General features: G+C 42.3%; 1 protein-coding gene across 2 annotated transcripts in view; it reads right to left on the reverse strand.

The window, feature by feature from the left end:
* ARAP2 (ArfGAP with RhoGAP domain, ankyrin repeat and PH domain 2) overlaps positions 1-27,170 on the reverse strand; it is a 167,425-nt gene that overhangs the window by 98,763 nt on the left and 41,492 nt on the right. For both annotated transcript variants that reach the window (XM_038752401.1, XM_038752400.1), the window contains exons 6-8: positions 26,140-26,228; positions 20,792-21,151; positions 4,270-4,339 (exon numbers count right to left, since the gene is read on the reverse strand). In XM_038752401.1, the coding sequence (XP_038608329.1) occupies positions 4,270-4,339; positions 20,792-21,151; positions 26,140-26,228 (519 nt within the window). The remainder of the gene's footprint in view (positions 1-4,269; positions 4,340-20,791; positions 21,152-26,139; positions 26,229-27,170) is intronic.

Consider the following 27,170-nt stretch of genomic DNA (forward strand, 5'->3'; position numbering starts at 1 on the left):
TTCAACCCATTTACTAGCCAGCCGGCTGCTTGGATGCGCTCTGCCACTCAAGCCAGCAGTGCTCCTTTCATTAATTCGTTCGTATTTGAGCACTTACTGTGTGCAGAGCACTATACTAAGCGCTTGGGAGAGTACAATATAAAAATATGAGCCAAAATGAGACAGGCCCCTGATGGCTTAAAAGTTCAGGCTGCTCCTTTCAATTCCTGTAGTCGAAAGTTATTTGCACAGAGCTAAGCAGAATCCTGGTCCTAGGATTCTGTCCATCCCTCACTTGTTCAATATTATTGATCACATTCTTCATTTTGGATAATGTTATTTTCCTTTCTCTGCTGCCCTGCAATTGAGCCTGGTTTCCTACACCAAGCTTTTAAGAGTTTAGGGCAAAAAGGTTCCAAACTGTAGTGTTACTCATTAGTCTCCAAATTGCAGGTGCATTATAGACGTATTTTGTGGCCTATAAAAAACTTTCCTCATGGGAAATTTTTAGCGTGGCTCAGTGAAAAGAGCATGGGCTTGGGAGTCAGAGGTCATGCGTTCTAATTCCGGCTCTGCCACTTGTCAGCTGTGTGACTTTGGGCAAGTCACTTACCTTCTCTGTGCTTCAGTTACCTCATCTGTAAAAAGGGGATTAAAACTGTGAGCCCTGGATCCAGGCTGGGGAAGAACAGGGTTAAAATGGGAAGCGCCAAATCATTGGCAAGGAGATAAGTCTGGAAGCCCCTTGGAAAATGACACACATTATACTCTCAACAAAAGAACAGAGGAGAAATGTTTTTCTTTCAAAATAATTATCCATTTGAAATCAACAAATTCAGAGCGAGTGTATTTATTTTAGCAAAATGATTTAGAAGTATGATAAAGTACCTCTAATTTAATGAGAAATGCAATCTAAATCAGTGAAAAAATTGGGAGTTCTAGAATATTTTTGAAAAACAGTTTTATTATTGTAAAATGGACATGGAGCTACTTAGCTGGGTCATTTTGGATCCCTTCAACTTCATTTTCCTATGTCTCTCCTGAACTGTCTCTAGGTCTCTAGGGAATCAGAGTTCATTATTGTTCTACACTTACCCCAGTGTCTCTGTGTCCACTGCATAAGTTTTCTACAGCCTGCTGGTTAGCCTAAGTTTTGTTATCAATGGTATTCATTGAGCACTTACTTTGTCCAGAGCACTGTACTATGGGCTTGGAAGAGAAAAATACAACAGAGTTGGTAGCAACATTCCCTGCTCATGTTCACAGGATAGATTACAAGCTTCCTGCTTCAGGCCCCAAATTGCTTTTTTTGGCAGCAGGAGTTTGGCCAGAGAGAAGACGCTCCGAATGGTTGATTGCAGAAGCCAGGAATAAGTACTTTTGTCTGAATTATTACGAATTATGGACTGATGGGATCTAGATTCATGAAGCTTTTCACTATCACTCTATGTTTTGTTTCACTAAAACCCAATTATAAACCATTCAAGGAGTTGTATTCCTGGGATCAAATTTTCTCATCATATGAAACAATAACTGAACTTCAGGTAACAATGCAATTTAAAAGTGGAAAACTCGATCTCATAAGCTGGAAAAAATCACTTCCTTCAAATTAGACACTATTTGAAAAGAATGGATAATAAATGAATGAGGTTTCACTGTACTAATTTAGCAAATGGGGTGCATAAATACATAAAGCAAGCAATCTTCCCAACAGGGCAACACAAGTATCAAATTTCAGAATAAGTTCAAAAATAGTTTATCCTATTGAAATCAATCAATTAATGGTAATCACTGAGCGCCTACTGTGTGCAGAATAAGTTCAAATTTCAGAATAAGTTCAAAAATAGTTTATCCTATTGAAATCAATCAATTAATGGTAATCATTGAGTGCCTACTGTGTGCAGAGAACTATGCTAACCAATACGGAGAGTACAATACAACAGAGTTAGCCAACACATTCTCTGCCCCCAGCGAGTTTAGGGTCTAGTGGGGGAGACAGACATTAACATGAATAAACAAACTGGATATCTACATAACTGCTTTAGGACAGAGGATGGGGTAAATAAAGGGTGAAAATCCAAGTACAGAGGTGATGCGGAAAGGGGAAGGAGCAGGGAAAATGAGGGTTTAGTCACGGAAGGCCTCTTGGAGAAGATGTGAGTTTAATAAGGCTTTGAAGACGGGGAGAATGATGGTCTGTTGGATGTGAAGTATGAGGGAGTTCCAGGCCCAAGGTAGGAGTGGGTGAGAGGTCGGTGGTGAGAGAGATGAGATTGAGGTACAGAGGAGTGAAGTGAGCATTTTGGGTTGTAACAGAAAATCAGTGAGGCAAGATAGAGGGGGAAATAAATACGATTGAATGAATGAATGAACTGAATGAATGAAAGCTATTGAAAGAGGTTAAATATGCCAAACTAAGTGATAAAAACCTCAGTGGGTTTCCCTCAAGTTCAGAAAACAAGCCAGTGAATATGAGTTTGTTGCGCAATATGAGAAAATAATAAAATGCAAGGAAGGAAGGGCCTTTCTGTTCCCTGGGGTTGGTCTTAAACCATCAGTGCACCTGGGAATCAGTCCTCTACTGTGTTAGCAATCCAGCTGTCCCAAGCCTGATTCTGAGTATCCATGTTTCACGCCTTGAACACCATTTGTACTCCTGCCAGGGATGGTTTTGAGTAACCACAATTTACCATGAGCAGCCACCACCTGCCAATTCACATTTCCCCCTGTGGTATCCCTACTATGAATCTGTGAGGTCTAAGGGTATTGGTATTTACTGAACGTCCACTGGGAACTAAGCATAAGGCTGGGGGCACAAGACACTCTTCGTGCCCACAACGAGTTTACCCTCTGAGGGGGGATGACTATAAAAAAATTTTTTAAATACGTTAGAATAACTGTACAATTGATTTTATACACACACACACTGAGGAAAGGTATAAATACATGTGAGTACAAAAGTTGGCTCCTGAGTTGACATGACTAGGGGTATTGGCAGTTCACCAACTTTGTTTTATGGTAAGTGCTTAGAGCAGTGCTGTGTACACAGTAAGCACTCAATACATAAAACTGATGCATTGACAGGAAGGCTTATTGGAAGAGTTAGAATATTTGAACAAAAAAGAGCTAACATCAGTTGGATCAGCAAAGGAAGGTATTAAAGGCTGGGGGAACTGCATGAATGAAGGACGGAGGCACAAGAATTGAGAGTGAGATACAAATAGAAAGTTAAATTAAGAGGACCCAGGAGAGCATGCTGGGGAGTAGTGGGTGAAAGGAGTTGAGATGTAGGAGTGGGGGAGTGAGTGGACAACCTTGAAACAGACTTTGAGATGCTTTACCTTGAAGCAGCGGAGAATGGGAAGCCATTGGTGGGTTATGAGGAGAAGGGAGAAGTGAGATGAGTGATGTTTCAAGATGATCTGCGTGGCCATGAGTAGTGTAGAATGGAGTAGGGGGAGTGTCTGGAGGTGGGGAAACCAGTGAGGAGACATATACAATAGCCTAGCCATGATAGGAAAAGCGCATAGACCAAAGTGGTAGCAGTCTGCAGGGAGAGGAAGGAAAAGATCCAGGAAATGTAATTACACCCAGTCTTACTGTGTTCTATCAATCCATCAATTAATGGTATTTATTGAACCGTTACTGGGTGCCGAGCACTGTACTAAGCACTTGGTACAACAGAGTTGGTAGACATGTTTCCTGCCCACAGTGAGCTTCTGTTATAGAAGGGGGAACAGACATTAATATAAACAAATAAATTATAGATAAGTACAAAAATGCTGTTGGGCACATGTTCACACCATATTCATTCATTCAATCGTATTTATTGAGTGCTCACTCTGTGCAAATCACTGGACTAAGCGTTTATTAAGATCCAGTCACTGTGCTCTGCAGTTTCTCCCAGTTTTCTCTATTCTCATCATTTTTGCCCTTAATCAGGGCCTCCAAGAGAAAGGGAGTGGGCAGTTCAAGAAGAAGAAAAGTATCTTATTTAAAAAGAGGATAATCTTTCTTGAAATTGTAACTGCATCTACACAAAACCAACTGTGATTTTTGCACACCAGGTTCTTTCACTACTTGCATTTGCCTTGTTCAGTATAGCTTCAGAATGGTGATCTTTGACCAACCAGCACTTTCTTGAACTTCTTCCAGTGTGACAGGCATGGAGTCATTAAAGCTTATTTATCTCATAAGCCTTTTGTCTCGCCAGCCACAGCCCTGGCAGACACTTATCTGCAGCAGTTGGCAAGGAAAACCTGTTTGACGTATTTACTCAAACACACTTACCTTGTCATTGTTGTAATAAGAAAGGCTCAGCCCGTCAAATTTGACCCAGCGCTTCTGAAACATGCGTTTTCTGCAGAATGGAGAGAAACTTGGTCTTAATTTAAAAGGAACATACATATACAGAAATGCAAATGTGCATCTGAGACATGGCCAAGGATTAAAGGTAGGAGTGCCAACTGTAGCCCTACCCAAACAAGAATGAAAACAAAGGTAAGTATTTGCTTTCAAACTGCTTTGAAACACTCCCTTTTTCTTAATGGTATTTGTAAAGTGCTTACTATGTGCCAGGCACTGTTCTAAGCACTGGGGTAGATACAAGCTAATCAGGTATAACACAGTTCATGTCCCAGATGGGGCTCACGGTCTTAATCTCCATTGCACAGATGAGGTAACAGATACAGAGAAGTTTAGTGACTTTTTGTGGTGTTGTCACACAGCAGACAAGCAGCAGAGTCAGGATTAGAACCCAGGTCCTTCTGAGTCCCGGGGACATACTCTACTTACTAGGCAAAACTTCTTCTGTTAGCAATGGAGCATGCTAAAAGAGACCAGTCTTAAATATAGGGTCATGCTAGGCTACGGCATCACAGAGAAGAGTTCTGTCTCGTTCAGCTCAGTATCCCTCGGCAACAGAGACACCAATGGATACTTGTAGGAGCTTAGAACAGTGTTTTAAACCTAGTTAGTGCTTAATAAATACCATTGATTAATTGATTGTAGGGACTGAGTGAGAATGAGGAAGAGGGGGAAATAATCATGTGTTCTTGTCCACCAGGTATTTCATCTAAGTGGAGATGGAATTTCCACTCGCACAATCTGCATCCAAGAACTTTCCCCCGGAGGATGGCTAGGATTCAGACTGCAGTTGGAGACAAGACAGCACAGAAGCTGGGGTTTGCTCCACCTCTGCAACATGGGATGGAAGCAAGTTCACCAGAAGCTAATTCACCAAGCACTCTTTAAGCAAGGAAACTCAATGCCATAGAGCCACGGGGAGGTCAATTCTCCAAAACACCCATCTTCGCTGAAATCTTGTAAGAGCGATCGATGAAGAAAGGATTCTTCCAAAGGAGCTCTGTTTCCATGGGAAGTTGTCAAGCAAATGAATACCTTTAGTGACTGTTAGTAGTTCTGTGTACCGAATTATTTTTCTTATTTCTTTTTGCTATTGATCTCTTCATCTTGCCCTGGGGTTTTGCTGTGTTCTTTCTGAATGAGAATCACTTCTCCTCCACTCCCAGCAATCGCTTAGAAATGTGCATTCAACCACATCAGCATTGTTTAAATGACTAAGCAGCTTGTGGATTCTGAAGGCCCCCACCCTTCAATCAAGTTATTGTTTTAATAGGTATGAAATGTCTACTGTGATTTTTGAAACACACCATATCCTTGTACTGCTGAAAACAATAAAGAGGTGAAATGAATTTGAAAATGAAGGAAGGCTAAAAAGTATCAATCATACATAGTTAAAATAACCACAGAATTTTATATTGAGTGAAGTTCTTTAAAATATAACAGACTTACTTCTTTACAGTCTTTCTGGAAATGTTAATTTGCTTGCTAAAGACCGTCATTTAAAAAATGAAATTTTTATATAAGAGAAGCTTATTATGTTCAGTGACAGTGTTGACCACCCATTTCTTACCTTCTATATATTTTTAAATTTCTAAATCTAATAATCACAGTTAATTAAGGGATAAGAAGTCCTTTTTTAAAAATCTCTTTTTCCCAAAAATATTCCTTTTCCTGTTAAATGACAAAATCAGGGAACTATAATCCTCTTCTCTGTAACGCTTCCAGAATCAACCACTTCACACTCCATCCAAACAGACACCAGACCCTTGTTTTATCCCAACTGGACTACAACATCAGTCTCCTCTTTACCTCCAGTTTCTCCCTGCTCCTTAGACCATACTTCCCTCTGCTATTCAGATCAAATTTTCTAAAATGTCATTCTGTATAGGTCATTCCACTCCTCCTAAGCCTTCAATTAATCAATGGTATTTATCGAGTGCCTACTGTGTGCAGAGCCCTGTACTAAGCGTTTGGCAGAGTACAATACAACAGAGTTGGTAGACCCGTTCCCTGGCCACAATGAGCTTATAGTCTAAAGGTTGTGGCCCATTCTTCTTTGCATCAAGCAGAAATTCCTGATCAATCAATCAATGGTGTTTATTGGGCATTTACTGTGTGTAGAGCATTGAGCACTTAGCACAGTGCTTTGCACATAGTAAGCACTTAATAAATGCCATTATTATTATTGACTGTGGAGAGTGCTCATCAGCTCTCATATCACCAGAAAACTCCTTTTCTGGAGACGTTTCCACTAAACACCCAGAAAATGGTGATTGCAGAGGAATTTCACAGTAATAATTGTTGTATTTGTTAGGTGCTTATTAAGAGCCGAGCACTGTACCATGCACTGGGGTTAAATACAAGATAATCAGGTTCCAAATGGGGTTCACAGCCTAAATACATTTCCACTGAACACCCAGAAAATGGTGACTGCAGAGGAATTTCACAGTAATAATTGCTGTATTTGTTAGGTGCTTATTAAGAGCCGAGCACTGTACCATGCACTGGGGTTAAATACAAGATAATTGGGTTCCAAATGGGGTTCACAGCCTAAATAGGAGAGGGATCAGGTATCGAATTCCATTTTGCAGATGAGGCAACTGAGGCACAGAGAAGTTAGGTGACTTGCCCAAGGTCACACAGCTGCCAAGTGGCAGAGGCGTTATTAGAATGCAGGTATCCTTTCCAATAGTACATACTGCATCTCATGTTTGGCAAAGAACCAAAACTGAGCAGTTAGAACTCCAACCCTAGAGCTTGGGCTATGCCCTGCTCCTTCTAATACTATTTTCTGCTCTGTAGAGTTTACTTCGATCTAGTGTGGTCAGTCACAACGCTCCCCTCTCAAGATAAGGGAAGACAAGCTTGGGCTGTGCCATCATGCTGTACTGCATCGTTAGTTACCCCGAGAGAATTAAAAGCATCCTAATTAGAAGCAGTATGACCTAGTGGAAAAAGCACAGGATTAGGAGTCAAGACCTGGGTTCTGATCCCGGCTTGGCTACTTGTTTACTGTGTGCTCTGGGGCAAGTCACTTCACTTCTCTGTGCTTCAGTCAATCATATTTATTGAATGTTTATTGTGTGCAGAGTACTGTACTAAGCTCTTGGGAGAGTATAGTACAACAATAAACAGCCACATTCCCTGACCACAATGAGCTTCAGTTTCCACATTTGTAAAATAAGGATTGAATATCTGTTCTCCTCCTCAGATTGTGAGCCCTGTGTGGGACAGGCACTGTGTCTGATCAAATTGTATTATATCTATTCCAGTACTTGACACATAATATATGCTAAAAAAGGCTACAATTATTATTATTATTATTAATATTACCCAATCTATCAGTGGTATTTACCGAGTGCTTACATGTGCAGAGCACTGTACTAAGCACTTGGGAAAGGGCAATAAAATAAAGTTCATAGATGTGATTCCTGTTCACAAGGAGCCTACAGTCTAAAACGGAAGACAGACATTAAAATAAATTATAGACAGAGGATATAATAGAAAAAGGATAAGTGCATAAGTGCTGTGGGGCGGGGGTGAATAACACGGTGCTTAAGAAGTACATAGCTAAATGCATAGTCGACGCAGAAAGGGGTGCATGGAGAGGAATGAGAGCTGAGTCAGAGAAGGCCTCTTGGAAAAGATGTGAGGCACTTCAAAACATTCCTTAAATACCCCATGGCTTGAACATGAACTCATGTACATTACCCTCATTTCCTTGCTCCTCATTCAACTATATTTATTGAGAGTTTACTGTGTGCAGAGCACTGCACAGCACGGAGTTGGTAGGCGTGTTCCCTGCCCAGAATGAGTTTACAGTCTAGAGGGGGAAACAGACATTAATATAAATAAATTATGGATATGAACATGTGTTGTACTTTACATCTGTCTCCGCTGGTGATCATACGCTCCTTGAGGGCAGTGTCATGTCTTACTCTACTGTACCTTCTCCAATGCTTGGTACAGTACTCAACTCAAAATAATCATTGAACAAATACTACTGATTAGTTGGCACATTAATGGTGCTAGGAAGTAGTTCAGAGCCCTCTCTCTGTGCTCCTCCTAGCTGTAATTTAATTTGGGGTCTGTCTTCCCTGCTGATTTTTGTTCTTTGAGGGCAGTGTAGTGGGTAGACCCCGGACTTGGGAGTCAAAAGGTCATGGATTCTAATCCTGGCTCCACCACTGGTCTGCTGTGTGACCTTGGGCAAGTCACTTAACTTCTCTGTACCTCGGTTCCCTCATCTGTAAAAAATGGGGATTAAGAGTGTGAGCCCAATGTGGCACAGGGTCTGTGTCCAACCTGATTACCTTGTATCTACCCCAGCGCTTAGAACAGTGCTTGGCACATAGTAACTGCTTAATAAGTACCATAATTATTACGTCTACTTACTCTCTTGTACTATTCCAAGTACAGAGCTCATCCCAAAGTAAACTCTGAATACTATTTTTTTAATGGCATTTATTAAGCACTTACTATGTGCAAAGCACTGTTCTAAGCACTGGGAAGGTTACAAGGTGATCAGGTTGTCCCACGGGGGGCTCACAATTTTAATCCCCATTTTACAGATGAGGTAACTGAGGCACAGAGAAGTTAAGCGACTTGCCCAAAGTCACACAGCTGACAATTGGCAGAGCCGGGATTTGAACCCATGAACTCTGACTCCAAAGCCCGTGCTCTTTCCACTGAGCCATGCTGCTTCCCCCAGACGGACAGATTAATGCTACAAGGATGCACTACATCACCTGTATCTATTTTTAGAAAGAACTACCATTACCAAATACTATTGATTGACTGGCTGCAATCATTATCAAAACTTTAAACAACAGCAATTCCAGCTGAATTAACTTGTACTGGGTGATAGGTGCTGTGGCACTGCGGTGAGTAGCAAGGTGCTTGAGAGGTACATAGTTAAATTCATAGCCAATGCAGAAAGGAGGGCGGGTAGGAAAATGAGAGCTTAGTCAGGAAAGGTCTGTTGAAAGAGATGTGAGACACTTGCATACATATTTTGAACACAAACTCATGTACACACCCCTAATTTCCTTGCCTCTCAATCAATCAATTGTATTTACTTATGGGGAGCTGCACACTGTACTAAGCACTTGGGAGAGCACAAAACAACAGAGTAGGTTGACACGGTCCCTACTCACAATACGCTTACAGTCTCGATGGAGAAAAACACTTTCCTACAGACTGTATGAGATCCAAGTTCCCCTTATATACTAATAAATCCTATATCTAGCAATCATTTGTTTTGGGAAATGCTTCCATCCCCAACTCTTCTTGATCCCTTAAGTGAGACACTGCTGTTCTTGTTCTATTCATCGGATACTCTCTCTTAGTCCTAATTCACACGTAAAATTAAGCCTCTTCTGTGCTGGTGGGCTTGTCTGATACTGAACTTGTCTCTGTTTTCAAGCCTGAAATACTACTAATGATAATAACGATGGCATTTGTTAAGCGCTTACTACCTGCAAAGCACTGTTCTGAGAGCTGGGGAGGATACAAGGTGATCAGGTTGTGCCAGGTGGGGCTCACAGTCTTAATCCCCACTTTACAGATGAGGTAACTGGGGCACAGAGAGGTTAAGTGACTTGCCCCAAGTCACACAGCTGACAATTGGTGGAGCCAGGATTTGAACCCATGACCTCTGCCTCCAAAGCCCGTGCCCTTTCCACTGAGCCACACTGCTTCTCTAATAAATCCTATATCTGGCAATCATTCATTTTGGGAAATGCTTCCATCCCCAACCCTTCCTGACCCCTGAAGTGAGAAACTGCTTTTCATGTTGTTCTGTTCATCAGACCCTCTCTCTTAGTCCTCGTTCACATATAAAATTAAGCCTTCTCTGCGCTGTTGGGCTTGTCCTATACCAGACTTATGTTGCCAACTTGTACTTCCCAAGCGCTTAGTACAGTGCTCTGCACACAGTAAGCATTCAAATAGGATTGATTGATTGATTGACTTACCTCTGTTTTCAAGCCTGCCTCTAGGTACCTTCATCTTCCCACTAGACTGCAAGCTCACTGAGGGAACGGTAGAGTCTACTTACTCTGTTTTATTCTCCCAAGTGCCTGGGATTACAGTATGCTCCGCACAGACTAAATCAATCCATCAAGCCTATTTATTGAGCACTTACAGTGTGCAGGGCACTGTAGTAAGAGCTTGGGAGGGCACAACACAATGATGTAACACATTCCCAGCCCACAACAAGCTTACGGTTTAAAGGGGAGCTTACAGTCAACAAATACTACTGATGGATGGATTGTGCCACCTTTACTTGAGGAGAACAAACCCCTGTCTCCATTGCTGCAGGACTGTGCCTGCACCTACAGAGAAAAAAAAACTGCAAATTTGTGTACATTAGCTGGACACTGTGCTTTCCTTTAGTTAAGACTGACCCCAACTTACATTTTCATTCATTCATTCAATCGTATTTATTGAGCACTCACTGTGTGCAGAGCACTGTACTAAGCACTTGGGAAGTACAAGTTGAATAATGTTGGTATTTGTTAAGCGCTTACTATGTGCAAAGCACTGTTCTAAGCACTGGGGGGGATACAAGGTGATCAGGTTGTCCCACAGGGGGCTCACAGTCTTGATCTCCATTTTACAGATGAGGTAACTGAGGCACAGAGAAGTGAAGTGACTTGTCCAAGGTCACACATCAGACAAATGGCAGAGCTGGGATTAGAACCCATGACCTCTGACTCGCAATCCCGGGCTCTTTCCACGCGGCTTAAGACCTAATTTTAGTGGGTCATATATCAGATGGGCTACCTGTGTTCTACTCAGTGAGGTCCATCAATCAATGGCATTTATTGAGCACTTACTGTGTGCAGAGCACTGTACTAAGCACTTGTGAGGGTACAACGAGAGAATAAGTGGACCCAATTCCAGCCCTAAAGGAGCTGACAATCTATCATGGGAGCTGCATATATCCTGCTGATAAAGCTTTCAATGATACAAGTTGCCGTAAGCACGTGGAGGGCAAGAAAAGTGCCTACCAACTCTGTGGTACTGTACTCTGCCAAACGTTTAGTACAGTTTTCTGCACACAAGAAGTATTCGATAAATACCATTGATTGATGATTGAGTGATAGGTGGACTCACACTGGCTCTGATATTGTTCCTGTCACTTCTCAAGGCTTCCCCCTTCCAGACCCGGGGAGGGGTGGAGATAGTCTCTCTGCCTCCAAGTACCAGCCTGTCAATATTGACTGGCCTCTGGCATGGCTCACGTCCTCACAGGATGAGCGCTCTGCTCTGGGTTCAGGGCACTCTATCGCTACATTCCAACCCTGTTAAGGTCTAGTGGAAAGAGAATACGCCTGCAAATCAGAGGACCGGAATTCTAATCCCAACACTGCTACTTTCTTACTGTGTGACTTTGGTCAAGTCACTTCACTTCTCTGTGCCTCCCTTTCCTCAACTGTACAATACCCGTTTTCCCTCCTACTTAGACTGCGAGCCCCATGTAGGACAGGAACTCTGTTCGACCTCATTAACTCGTATCTACCCCAGCCAAATTAAAACAGTGTTTGACACAGTAAGCACATACAAAATACCATAATTTCAGCCCCACTGCCCAAATGCCTAAACTCTGTATGATTCATAGCAGGAACGAAGTTCACAGCCAAAGCCAAGGCTGTAAGTCGGTCAGTCAATTATATTTGAGTGTTTACTGTGGTCAGAGCACTGAACTAAGCACTTGGGAGAGTACGATATAACAATTGAGCTTATAGACTGAGCTTACAGTCTAGAGGGGGAGACAGACAATAATATAAACAAATTTCAGGTACATAAATCCTGTGGGGTTGGGAGGAGGAGTGAATAAAGGAGCAATTCAGGGCGACCCAGAAAGGAGTTGAAAAAGGGAAAAGAGGGCTTGGTTAGAGAAGGCCTCTTGGAAGAGATGTACCTGGGATTCTATATCCAGTTTCAACTACAAAGGCGATAACTGAGTTTGCCAGTGGTCTGAGACTCTAAAACACCCATGATCAGAGATGCAGGAGCCTTTGAAAAGAAACCAGGGCAACCGGAAATCAGGATATTCATACCTTTTTCCTGGCCAAATCCAAATTCCAGTGACAGCACACAACCAACACCATGCCTTCCTGTAAATTCACCTAAATGTGTTATTGCTGTTTTGCTTTTGTTACAGTGTTTTCTCAACCAGCACACAATTCAGGGTTTCATATCACCCGGGGCCATCCAGCAGTTTGCTATTTTTCAACTGTGAATGTGGTTTCAGTTCACTGGCAAAGAAAGAGCAGGAATCCTTATAAACAGTTTGTACAAGAGTTTACAGCTGGTATAGGCCTTTGGAATACCCTCAGGAAGAAAGGCAATTCAGTTCACTAAAAGATATTTGCCTGCATTTCCATTTTATTGAATTTTCCCAATTCTGGAGGGAGACATCGGTTTACAAAGCCTTTCATAAAATTGATGATAAGGGTTATGCAGTATTATTCAAAGAGTTGCCACAGACTGCTCTCCAGAGTCTCAATGGGGTGAGAAATACAGCAGAAGCAATGGATTTTTGATAGCATTCATAGACATAGGTCCAGGGGCTTTGTGTCATCATGTATTTCTTCCAACTCTGACCATCATAAAAAATCTGAATGAGATTCACTACAAAAGTGTATACGTGTGCTCCTCCTTGGAATATTAGATATCCAGAATTCATTGGACATCTAGAGTCATGACCCAAACTCATCCTGCAGGTGGACAAAATACTGACTGAAGCAGTAGTAGCCGTGACAGTATTAAGTATTATTAAGTATTAAAAAGAGTTTGGTATGAATTTGTACTGTGAGACTACAGTTTATCTATATATACACTTTCCATGTTGCTGCTGAGTGGTGCATGAAAACAAGGAACATACCAAGCCTAGGGCAAAAACTCTAAAATTCTGTGTTCTTACACTAAGGCACAAGGCTACTTAAATGCCACAAAAAAAAATTACCACTTGATCATCATATTTATATATATATATATATATATATTTATATATATATGTATATATTATGTGTATGTATGTATATATGTATGTATGTATATACATACATGCCTACATACACACACACACAGCCTACTTAGCACTTATGTATTCACTCAGTTCTCCTAAAACATGAGGGTGACATTTTTGACGAATCCCACATTAGAGGAAAAGTCAGACCAAGTTCCTTGAAGCTTTCCTTCAGCTGTATTCCAGATTGATAGATGTGCATTGTGAGTTGAAAGAAAGTGAACTCACGTATTCAATGTCATCAAATCCCTTCGGTTCTCCCTCCTTAACTTCACTAATATCTGCTCTTTCCTCTCCATCCAAACCACCACGTTAATCCAAACATTGGTGCTATCCTGCCTTGATTACTTTATCAGCCTCCTGTCAGACCTCCTTGCCTCCTGCCTCTCCCCAGTCCAGTAAATACTTCTCTCTGCAGCATGGATCTTCTTAAAATTTTTTTTTAAGTGTTTAGTCCACATCTTCCAACACTTCCAACATACTCCAATTGTTTCTCAAACGGAAACTCCTTTTCATCAGTTTTAAAGCGCTCCATCAGCTCTCCCCCTATCTTACCTCCCTGATTTCCTGCTGTAACTCAGTCTTCCCACTTTGCTCCTCTAACACTGTTATTCCCTGTACCTCGAATCTCATCTATAATAATAATAATAATGATGGTATTTGTTAAGTGCTTACTATGTGCAAAGCACTGTTCTAAGCGCTGGGGAGGTTACAAGGTGATCAGGTTGTCCCATGGGGGCTCATCTCACCAGTGACCCCTTCACCCACATCCTCACTCAGGCCTAGAACTCCCTCCCTACTGATATGATGATGATGATGGTATTTGTTAAGCGCTTACTGTGTGCCAAGCACTATTTTAAGCACTGGGGGAGATACAAGGTTATCAGGTTGTCTAACTTGGGCTCACAGACTCAATCTCTATTTTACAGATGAGGTAACTGAGGCACAGAGAAATTAAGTGACTTGCCCAAGGTCACACAGCAGACAAGTGGCAGAACCGGGATTTGAACCCACGCTGTCCAACAGACCATCACTCTCCCTACCTTCAAAGCCTTATTAAAATTGCAACTTCTCCAATAAGACTCCCCCAATTAAGCTCTCGTTTCCCCTACTCCCTCTCCCTTCTGCATCACCTATGCACTTGCATCTATACCCTTTAATCACTTCATATCTGCCCCAAAGCACTTATGTACACAACCATAATTTGTTCATTAATATTAAAGTCTATCTCCCCTTCTAGACTGTAAACTCACTCTGGGCAGGGAACATATCTACCAACTCTGTTATTGCACTCTCCCCAAGCACTTAATACCGTGCTCTGCACACAGTAAGTGTTCAATAAATAAGATTGATTGACTGATTGATGCCAACCAAGGGAAGTGCTCTTGGGAGCTCCAATCTTAATCTCCTGCCACCAGAATTAGAACATGCTAGTCAATGAATCAATCGATCAATGATATTCATAAAGTGCTTGCTGTGTGAAGAGCGCTCAACTAAGCACTTGGGAGAGTACAATTCAACAGAAATGGTAAACACAACTCCTGCCCATATGGAGCTGATGGTCTAAAGGGGACGATAGAAATTGAAAGAAATTACAGAGATGGGAGATGGCAAAGAATAAGGAATATTACATAAATGCTGCGGCCCTTTGGGTGGGGTGGGTATCAAACTGCTTAAGTGGTACAGACCAAAGGCTGTTGGCTACAGAGGAAAGAGCAAATAATAATAATAATAATAATGGCATTTGTTAAGCAGTTACTATGTGCAAAGCACTGTTCTAAGCACTGGGGAGGATACAAGGTGATCAGGTTGTCCCATGGGGAGCTCACAGTCTTAATCCCCATTTTACAGATGAGCTAACTGAGGCACAGAGAAGTTAAGTGACTTGCCCAAAGTCACACAGCTGACAAGCGGCAGAGCCGGGATTTGGACCCATGAACTCTGACTCCCAAGCCCGTGCTCTTTCCACTGAGCCACACTGCTTCTCTAATAAGATGGGGAAGTGAGGGGTTAATAAAATAATAACTGTGGTATTTGTTAAGCACTTACTATTGTGTCAGGGATTGTACTAAGCGCTGAGGAGGATACAAGCAGACTGGGTTGGACAAAGTTCCTGTCTCACATGGGGCTCACAGTCTCAATCCCCATTTTACAGACAAGGGAACTGAGGCGACTTGCCCAAGGTCACACAGCAGACAAGTGGCAGAGCTGGAACTAGAACCCATGACCTTCTGATGCCCAGGCCTCTGCTCTATCCACATTGCCATGAAGGTCTCTTGGAGGAGATAGTATTGTAGGAGGGATTTGAAGATGGGGAGAGTAGTGTTCTCTTGTAGAGAAAAGCAACATGTCTGAGTTGAAAGGGAACAGATCTGGGGGTCAGAGGACTTGAGTTCTAATCCTCACTCTACCGCTTTCCTGCTGTGTGACCTTGGAAAAATCACTTAAATGCCTCTGTGCCTCAGTTCCTCATCTGTAAAATGGGGATTAAGTCCAACTCCCTCCTAGACTATGACTCCCCTGTGAGACACTTTGTAACCTCCCCAGCCCTTAGAACAGTGCTTTGCACACAGTAAGCACTGAATAAGTGCCATTATTATTATTATTATTATTAGACAGGGACTGTGTGTCCAATCTTGAACCTACCCCAGCATTTGGTGCAGTGTTTAGCACATAGTAAGTGCTTAACAAGTACCATAACGAATGAAAAGGGAGGGAGTTCCAGGAAAGTATTTCCTTCTCCTACAGGACTGACACTTGGCCATCCCAGTAGCTGATGCCTAGAACAGTTCCTCCAGGTAAGCTCCCCCTCTGGACTCTAAGCTCATTCATTCATTCAATCGTATTTATTGAGCGCTTACTGTGTGCAGAGCACTGTACTAAGCGCTGGGGAAGTACAAGTTGGCAACATATAGAGACGGTCCCTACCCAACAGTGGGCTCACAGTCTAGAAACTGTGGGCAGGGAACGTGTCTACCAACTCTGTTGTACTGTACTCTCTCAAAGGTTTAGTACACTGTTCTGCACATGGTAAGTGCTCAATACAACTGATCGATTGACGGGTGAGCAACTTTCAACCAAAAGAAGCTGGATTCATTCATTCAATTGTTTTTATTGAGCGCTTACTGTGTGCAGAGCACTGTACTAAGTGCTTGGGAAGTACAAGTTGGCAACATATAGAAATGGTCCCTACCCAACAGCAGGCTCACAGTCTAGAAGGGGGAGACAGACAACAAAAAAAAGCCATATTAACAAAATAAAATAGAGTAGAAAATATGTACAAGTAAAATAGAGTAATAAATATGTACAAAGGATCAGGTCACACATTAAGGTCCTGGCAAGCTGTTAATAATCGTGATATTTCTTAAGTGCTTACTATGTATCAAGCACTGTACTAAGCACTGGGATAGATACAAGATAATCAGGTCTCACAGTCTAAGTAGGAGGGACAACTGGTTGGAATCCCCACTTTGCAGATGAGGAAACTGAGGCACAGAGAAGTGACTTGCCCAAGTTCACACAACCAGGAAGCGGTGGAGTCAGAATTAGAACCCAGGACCTCTGACTCCCAGCCTGTGCTCTTCCTACTAGGCCATGATGCTCCCCTCTAGGACACTGTCATGGGGCAATGCTCAAAACGAACACCAGTTCACTGGACAGGACCCGTAAGTGCTTAGTACAGTGCTCTGCACACAGTAAGCACTCAGTAAGTAGCTCAGTCCTTCTAGACTGTGAGCCCGTTGTTGGGTAGGGATCGTCTCTATATGTTGCCGACTTGTACTTCCCAAGTAGTTAGAACAGTGCTCTGCACACAGTAAGCGCTCAATAAATGTGATTGAATGAATGAATGAAATATGATTGAATGAATGAATGAGAGGAAAATGGACAACAGATTCCCAAATCTGTTAACTGTGGAGCGGACCCGATAATAAGGGAGTGCAGAAGAAATGTTTTCAAGAGCAAAAGAAGCCAAATCTTAGACAATGCCGTAACGGCTGGGGACCGCAGCTGCATGCTGCAGAGAGGCAACACTGTCATACTCGAGGGCCGAGAATGAGGCAATCGTAGATGAGGTCAACTCTTGGAACTGAGCCTTGGGGAAGCTGTGACAGCGAGGAACCAAATCGCAAACAATGAGAGATGCTGAAAATAGCCCGGGCCTGTGTTCCTGCAGGCACAGTGTGGAGGGATTCAAAGCTGCCTTTTAGCCTCATTCACGTGAACGGGGTCATCATCATATATACAGGACGGCTATCAGAATTCCTTCTGTTTGCTCCAAGATACCATTTCCAAGCACCAAGTGCTGTACTAAGCACCAGGATTGAAACAGGATAATCAGGTCAGACACCATCCCTGTCCCACATGGGGTCCACGGTCTAAATAGGAAGGAAAGCAGATACTGAATCCCCATTTCACAGATGAGAAAACTGAGACACAGAAAAGTGAAATGATCACACAGGAGGCAAGTGGCAGAGCCAGGGTTAGAACCCAGATCCTCTGGCTCTCAGGCCTGGGCTCTTTCCACTAGACCACACTGCTTTTTAAAGAAAAAAAAATGCTGTGGCCTCAAACAGGGTAACAGTAGAATGGTCCAAACCAAAAGCCAATAACTTTTCCCATCTGGAAATCCCATTTGCTTCCATCTTAATCCTGGGTCATAATCCTCTGTCATGAGCTCTTCTATTTAATCATAAATGATTTTCCCTGTGAATTTACTTCCAACAGGATTCCTGGGAGATCAAACCCCAGCAACGAGAAGCATGTAGCTAGGCAGGGGTGCAATGTAGAACAGAAACTCATTATAAGGGCTCATTAATTAAACCATGCAGACTCACAAGGGCTAATTACAGAACAAAGGAAACAGCAAAGAAAGAACAACCCAAGTAAACATTTCAAGGAGAAGGTCCTTAATCAATATGTCAGACACGTTGCATGGCATGGCCTAGTACAAACAATATAGTTCTGGGAATCAGAAGGACCTGGGTTCTAATCCTCGCTCTGCCACTCATTTGCTGAGAGAACTTGGGCAAGTCACTTAAATTCTCTGAGCCTCAATTACCTCATCTGTAAAATGGGGATTAAGATTGTATCGTATGGGACATGGACTGTGTGGACTACATCCAACCAGATTAGCTTGTATTTTCCCCAGCGTTTAGTACAATACCTGGCACATAGTAAGTGTTTAACAAGTACTATAAAAAAAATGCATCTTGACTGAACTTTCTCCCTTCCCACAAGGGAGGTGGTTGGTATTCCATAAGAATATTTGTGAGGGAAAAGCGTCAACTTCCGTGGCAATGCCAATAAGCTAAATTTTGAATTGCATTCTGAAAGACAAAACTTTAAAGATTATCATTTGGCAGTGAAGTTAAATTCAGGTGAAAATTAATTCCACCCAACAGGAGGGTGGTAGGAGGAATGGTGGGTGAGTCCCTGAAATAATAATCCCCAGAAGAGGCTGGCATTGCTAGTCCATGGTGTGAAGGTCTAGAGTTACCAAACACTCTGTTCATTTATATCCACAGAGGGTATCTTCCTGGGTAAGAAAGCTTTTGCCTAATACAAGATAATCAGATCGTTCACAGTCCCTGTCCCAAATGGAGTTCACAGTCTAAGGGTGAAGGCGACATGAGGGGGAGCTACTGAAGTCCCATTTTACAGATGAGGAAACTGGGACATAAATCAATTAAGAGACCTGTCAAGGGCCCATAGCAGGCAAGTGGCAGAGATGGTATTGGAACCCAAGTTGCCTGGCTTCCAGTCTTGTGCTCCTTCCATTATTTCTACTAAATATGATGGGTGGGCCACACTGACTTATACTGGCATTTTCACTTTCAACAACTTCAGTTAGCTGTTACAGAAAGTCATTGTGTTGTGAATGTAGATTTGACTGACACAGGGAAATATTTACACTTTACCACTGCAATGTAATTACATATGGTCAATTATGAAAGAGATCACCACCACAGAAAAGATTGAAAACTGACTGCTTTGAACTCAACTGGAGATGCTTTTGATTCCCATTTGGGGTGGGCAGGGGGGAGGAGGAGGCAGGGGCAGGGATGTGTATCAGAATTGGATTTGCCCAAGTTAGCCATTCTAAACCACACCTGAAATTTTTTTAAAAAATATTCCTTGCAGCAACTTGGGAAACAAAAAGATGTAAAGATTCTGCAGTTTGACAAGTCAAGTCCTGTGCTTTTTGCTGGAAATCCCAGTAAGGACTCAATTAAGACTTGTCCCCAAAAGTCCCCTCCCCTGTACCTACACACCACAAATTTTGTTTTAGAATAAAGCTCCCTCACCACCCTAAGTTTTGTTCTCAAAACACTTTGGAATGAAGGGCACACCCCCATCTTGAACTTCTGCCACCTCCTCTGTTATGGTAAACTGTAAACTCCATGAGGGCAGAGATAGAATCTACTTACTTTGCTTTACTTTCCCAAGTTCTTAGTACAGAATTCTGCACACAGAAAGCACTCAAAAAATACCACTGATTGACACTGCAGGTTACAGCCACAGTGAACCCCCCCTAACATTTAAAATGACCCTCCCACAGAAAGCAGAGCTATTTCAAAAGCAATCTGGGTTTCCCACTGTAGAAGCAACAGAATTCCTGGAGTGAAGCCAATGGAACTGAGGAATACAGATTCAGATTCTGACAAATTCACAAGACAAATGTATGAGTTTCAATCTTGGTCCTCTCTCCCAACCTCTCAGCATGGCCTGGCAGACAGTGCACGGGTCTAGGTTCTAATCCCAGATCTCACCACTTGTCTGCTACATGGACCTTGGGCATGTCACTTCTCTTCTCTGAGCCTCAATCCCCTCATCTGCAAAATGGGGATCCAATACCTGTTCTCCCTCCTACTCAGATTGTGAGCACCAAGTAGGACCTAATTACCTTGTATCTACTCCAGCGCTTAGTACAATGCTTGATACACAGTAAGCACTAAAATACCACAAATATTATTATTACATCTAAACTTACTCTCCGCAAACTGATTTACCTCACAGCTAGAAGAATTTTTTTAATGGCATTTATTAAGTGCTTACTATGTGCAAAGCACTGTTCTAAGCGCTCGGGAAGTTACAAGGTGATCAGGTTGTCCCATGAGGGGCTCACAGTCTTCATCCCCATTTTAAAGATGAGGGAACTGAGGCCCAGAGAAGTGAAGTGGCATGCCCAAAGTCACACAGCTGACAATTGGCGGAGTCGGGATTTGAACCCATGATCTCTGACTCCAAAGCCCGTGCTCTTTCCACTGAGCTACAAATGTCACTTGTGATGTTACTAAGAACTGCCAGAAAAGAAACTCATTATTACTTATGACTATATAAGGCTGGGAAGTAGAACAACGGCATAAAACACTGAAGTTACACTTCCAATACTCAGAATGGAGGACCTACCCTTGTGGTGAGAGTTTATCCAGCCAACCTGCTTTCACCTTCCTCGTCGATGATCCATAAAAACAAGCGTAGGGGGATATTGAGTTTCGAGTAAACGTGGGCTGCTCAGCTGATCCGCTGGCAGAACTGAGGGGATAACTGTGCCTATTTACAGGAGGCTCTAAGTTCCCCTTCTGAGTCCGGGATTTAGCCGCCTTTGAATTTTTTCTCCGTAAGCTCTGAAAACATTCTTCCACGGTTGAGTACTCAGAGTCAGATTCCGAAGCGGAGGTTGGTGAAAAAACACGTTTCTCCTCCCGAGGTATCCATATGTCTTCTACTTTATCTCCGCCTGTTTTCCCCTCTTTGCTTTCACACCGGCTAGGCAAGAGAATGAAACTCAGGTCACTATTTCTTTCAAAGTATCCACTCACAAAGTTGCACACGCCATGCCCACTATCCACCCCATGCCACAGGCACTTACAGACATACCTTTAATTTCTCTGTAATTTTTCACATCTGTGATTTATTTATGTTAGTATCTATCTCCCCCTCTAGAGTGTAAGCTTGTTGTGGTCAGGGAGTATTTCTAATTATTTTTTATGTTTTATTATTTATTGTTGAACTCTACTTTCCCAAGTGCTATTGCACCTTCCTTTCTCCTGGGCTAGGCTAAACTCTGGGAGGATAGTGTCCATGTCAACTAATTCTATTGCACTTTTCCAAGCACCTGGTACAGTGCTCAGCACAAATTAACACTTAGTAAAAGGTACTGATTGATTGTTAGACAAATGCTGCAAAAAAGCATTAGCCTTTTTTTTAAAGAAACAATTACAGTCATATAAGTGAGAGAGATGACAGGGAATCTAGACAGTCATTAAATCTGTTCCCAATTCTCTATAAGCTCCTTGAGGTCAGGAGTTGCATCTTCTAACTCTATTGTAATAATGATGGTATTTCTTAAGCGCTTACCATGTGCAAAGCACTGTTCTACACGCTGGGGAGGATACAAGGTAATCAGGTTGTCCCACGTTGGGCTCACAGTCTTAATCCCCATTTTACAGATGAGATAACAGGCACAGAGAAGTTAAGTGACTTGCCCAAAGTCACACAGCTGACAAGCTGTGAGAAGCTATGAGAAGCAGCATGGCTCAGTAGAAAGAGCACAAGCTTTGGAGTCAGAGGTCATGGGTTCAAATCCCAGCTCTGCCAATTGTCAGCTGTGTGACTTTGGGCAAGTCGCTTAACTTCTTCGTGCCTCAGTTCCCTCATCTGTACAATGGGGATGAAGACTGTGAGGCCCCTGTGGGACAACCTGATTACCTTGTAACCTCCCCAGTGCTTAGAACAGTGCTTTGCACATAGTAAGCACTCAATAAATGCCATTATTATTATTATTATTGTTATTAAGTGGTGGAGCCAGGATTAGAACCCATGACCTCTGACTCCCAAGCTCGGGCTCTTTTCACTGAGCCACACTGCTTCTCTACTCTTCCAAGCACTCAGTTCAGTGCCCTGCACAATGCAGGCACTTGATAAATATTACTGATTGGTTAAGTGATCCCCAACCTCCAGAAAGAAAATGACCAACCAAGCTAGATTTCTCTTAGTAATGTATATTAACCTTTAGGATCCCTGACAAAAAGCCTTTTGTAATAACAACTGTTGCATTTGTTAAGTGCTTACTATGTGCCAAATACTGTACTGAGCGCTGGGGTAGATGCAAGATCTCGCCTATGAATCAACACCATACTGTGGCAGGGGCATTTGCAGACACCAATGCAGCTTAGAGCTCTGCCAGTGAATGATATTATTATATTATATATATATATAACATTATATTTTATATTATATTATTATATTATATTATGTTATATTATATTATGTTATTAGATTATATTATATTATTATTATCTCATCAGGGTTACCGATAATGGAAAGTTCTAAGCCGAAGGATCAGACAAAAGTTGATTCACCTGTGCTGGGTAGCAGCAGCAGCATGGAAAAGAGTCACAGGAGTTTGATCCAGTGATGAAAGTGTTGATCAAAGACAATGGCAGAGACTTAAGTTTTTACTGCATGGAAGAAGGCAATGGTAAACCATTTCCATATTTTTTTTAACCAAGAAAACTCTATGGATATAAGTCCATAAAGTTGTTATGAATCGGAAATGACTCGATGGCATTTGACGATGAGATGCAAGATAATCAGGTCCCACTTGGGGCTCACAGTCTAAGCAGGAGGGAGAACGGTGATCGAATCCCATTTTGCAGGTGAGGAAACGAAGCCACAGAAAAGCTAAGTGACTTGCCCAAGATCACACAGCTGTAAGGGGTGGAGGCGGAATTTGAACCTAGGCTCCCAGGCCCATACGCTTTCCACTAGGCCACACTGCTTCTTTGTACCCAGGCAAAATTCAGAGTGCTGCAATGAAAGACCATTTCATCTCATACCATTCCCAGTTGACCTATGAAGCACCTGGTCACCAAACCCCCAAAGGAAACTTGAAATTTCTCCTCCGCTTTTTTGACTCCATTTACCAAAACCACAATTCCTTCTAGCAGGTCTTGTTTTTCAGCTCTTTAATCCTCTTGGTGACACTCCCCTGATCTCTGACCAGATTCTCCAGGCCCTACCCTTCCCAATCCACTCAAAAAACTGCTTGTTCTGCTGGGAATAGATGGAATCCTCGTCACAGGGATTAGAACCAGATTCAGACCCTGAGAAAGGGTCAAGGTCTGAAACGCTCGGGTAGAAATCAGGTAAAGAAAAATCATTTCCTGGAATACCCAGATAACTTGGCAAACCCAGATGTCGGGAACAATCTTGTTCACTCAGTTCTCCAAAAACATGGGAATTACTCTCTTGACAAACATTGTTTCAAAATGAACTCAAGTTAAAGCACACAGCTTGAATAACCCACACCATATGCAGTAGTGCAGTGCATTCTATCCAGATGGACAGTGCTTCGCACACAGTGAAGCAGTGTGGCCCATGGAAAGAGAAAAGGCCTGAGAATCAGAGGACCTGGGTTCTAATCCCAACTCCACCACTGCCACCTGCGTACACTTGAGCAAGTCACTTCCCTTCTCTAGGCCTCGGTTACCTCGTCTGTAAAATAATAATGATGGTTATGGTTACTTGTTAAGGATTACTATGTGCCAAGTACTATTCTAAGTGCTGCAGTAGATACAAGTTAATCAGGCTGGACACAGTACCTGTCCGACACTCTTAATCGCCAGTTTACACAAGAGGTAACTGAGGCCCAGAGAAGTTAAGTGACTTGCCCAGAGTCACACAGCAGACATGTGGCAGAGCCAGGATTAGAACCCAGGACCTTCTGACTCCCAAGCCCATGTTCTATTCACTAAAGCCACACTGCTTCTCATGGGGATTAAAATGGGGATTAACATCATGAGCCTCATGTGGAACAGGGACTGTGTCCAACCTGATTAGCTTGGATCTAGCCCAGTTCTTAGTACAGTGCCTGGCATGCAGGAAGCAATTAACAAATACCATAAAAATTAAAAGAGAAATAGAAATTGGCAATTTTTTAATTGCATTTATTAAAGTCTTAGGATGTTCTACATCCGGGGGCAGAAACAAGATTTTGAGGTAGGGCAGAGTTCCTGTCTTACAAAGGGCTCACAGTTGACTGTATCTCCATTTTACTAATGAGTGAATTGAGGACTAAATGACTTGCCCAAAGTCGCACAATAGGCCAGAGGCGGAGCTGGGATTTCAATTTAAATCTGCAGACTACTAATCCTGTCCTCTTTCCATTAACCATACTGCCTCCCCATTGAATGAAGAAGCAAATGAACACATTGTGCGAGAATGTTCCCTAACTCCTTAACAGTGTTCTGTTCAAAGCACATAAGGAAAACATGTGCTATAAAAGACCTGAGTATATCATTATACTGCTTTAATGTTAGATTAAAAATATATTTGAGGCTCTCTAAGAACAGACTCATTAAACATCTTGGACATGATTATTGATGGGAGGGGCTCATCACAATATTCTTAGTTATCTCCCTACCAACCCCAAAGCTATCATTCTACTTACCTGAAACTGGAGGTGAATTATTAATAATGAAAACAATAATAATGATAATTGTAATAATAGTGTTTGTTGAGTACTTACTATATGCCAGATTCTGTACTAAGGGCCAGGATAGATACAAAATAATCAGAGTGGACACAAGGAAGCATCATGGCCAGGTGGAAAAATGACAGGGTCAAAAGTGACAGCCATTCACCTGCTGTGTGACCATGGGCAAGTCACTTAACTTCTCTAGGGCCTCAGTTTCCTCAACTGTAAAATAGAGATTCAGTATGTGCTCTCCCTCTGGCTTAGGCTGGGATAGGGACTGAATTCAACCTGATTAATGCATACATTCCCCAGCGATTAGCAAAGTGCTTAATACATAGTAAGCACTTAACAATAGTATAAAGTAATTCCTGTCTCACATGGGGCTCACAATCTCAGTGTAGGGAGAAACAGGCATTTAATCTCATTTTACAGACAAGGAGACTGAGGCACTGAGAAGTTCAACAACTTGCATAAGGTCACACAGCACTGTGAGCTGAAGTCTAGCACATTCAACTAAGAGGTGAAAATAATTCAAGAAGATGCCAAGCACCACAGCCCTGAACGAATGGTGGCCTGGCCATGGGGACATCCCTGGTGGACACTTCAGCAAGATCATTGACTCAGAGCTTAAATTAGCCAGAGTTGGTGTCTACAGGGACCATATCTTGAGAGTTGCTGTAATCTCTCCACCTCACTTCAACCTCCCGGTAAGGTAGAACCAACCTCCCAGTAAGGTAGAATCTTTATTATTATTATTATCTTACTATGTATCACTTCTCTGTGCCTCAGTTACCTCACCTGCAAAATGGGAATTAAGATTGTGAGCCCCATATGGGACAATAACTGTGTCCAACATGATTAGCTTATATCTATCCCAGTAATTAGTACATTGCCTGGCACATAGTATGTGCATAAAAATGCCATAAAAAAGGAAAAAAGAAAACGACTGTTCTAAGTTGGATACGTGATAATCCAGTTGGACAAGTTCATGTCCCACATAGGGCTCACTGCCTAAGTATGAGGGAGAACAATTCCTGGGGAAGTAAAAACCTCGTCCCTGTGACCCAGCAATATAGATCCGATCACTCCACAGTTGTTCCAAAGTTTCTATTTGCTTCTTAAAAAAACTACTCAAAAACAGCTCCACTATTAATGGAGTTCTCCCCAAAACATGTGATGCAAATCGAGATCCTAAACTTCAGGATTTGAACAAAATAGGCAAGTTAAAATGTTTTCAATAAGATGTCAAATATATCAGCAAATTAAGGGTACACACCTTGATTTCCCATTGAGGGAATTCTTTTTAACAGTTGCTTCCCATCTGAGTTTTTCTTCAACAGTCCAGAATTCATTCTTTATAGATTTCTGTGAGGAAAAAGATAGAGTTTCCATGTGATTTTCAGTGTGACAAATACTCCATAAGATTACATTCTGAGCATGTCAGGGAGAGGCATGAAGACACTTCTGCTATAACACAGATACTGTGTTCTTGAAAAACCTTGGGTTATAGGAAAATTGCATAATAGTAATGATTGATTCAATGGGAATTACTGGGGGTGAATTATCAGGAGCTCCCTGAATGATATTTTTCTCAACATATTCCTACCATCAATGGTATTTATTGAATGCTTACTGTGTACGGAGCAATGTACTAAGTGCTTGGGAAAGTCCAATACAACAGAGTTGGTACACACATTTCCTGCCCACAATGAACTGATGATCTAGAGGACAAGCTTATACAGGCACAACCAGGGCTCTGCCCACCCCACTATTTATAAATCTGGCTCTATATTAGGCACTAATTGCTAGCATATCCCCATTAATCCTTTGCCTTAAGTTATGCCCACTCATGGCTGGTGAATCCATCCTCTCACCTCACCCAATCACACAATTCTCTCTCCTCTCTGTGTGGACCATTTTCTTCCCACCTCCAGAACCCAAACCCAGCCCACCCCTTCTTGTCTCTCCTCAGCCCCCACCCCAGTCATTTTTTTTTCAGACCAGTGGCTGCTCCCCCACAATACTTTCTTTGCTCAAGCCCAGAACTGCTGTTTCCAGCAAGGAGGAGCAGAAAAGTGTTACCAGTGGCTAGCTAGCCAGCTCCAACCTTTAAGTAACCACTCCCTAACACGTTCTGGCCACAGTGGCTGATCTGATACCGCTGGATCCCCTCTGCAGTCAGTCATTCATATTTATTGAGTGCTTTCTGTGTGCAGAGAACTGTACTAACTGCTTGTGAGAGTACAATATAACAGACGCATTCCCTGCCCAGAATGAGCTTACAGTCTGCCACAGTGCTAGGCACTA

The sequence above is a fragment of the Tachyglossus aculeatus genome, chromosome 10 (assembly GCF_015852505.1).
Source record: "Tachyglossus aculeatus isolate mTacAcu1 chromosome 10, mTacAcu1.pri, whole genome shotgun sequence".
NCBI classification, from domain to species: domain Eukaryota; kingdom Metazoa; phylum Chordata; class Mammalia; order Monotremata; family Tachyglossidae; genus Tachyglossus; species Tachyglossus aculeatus.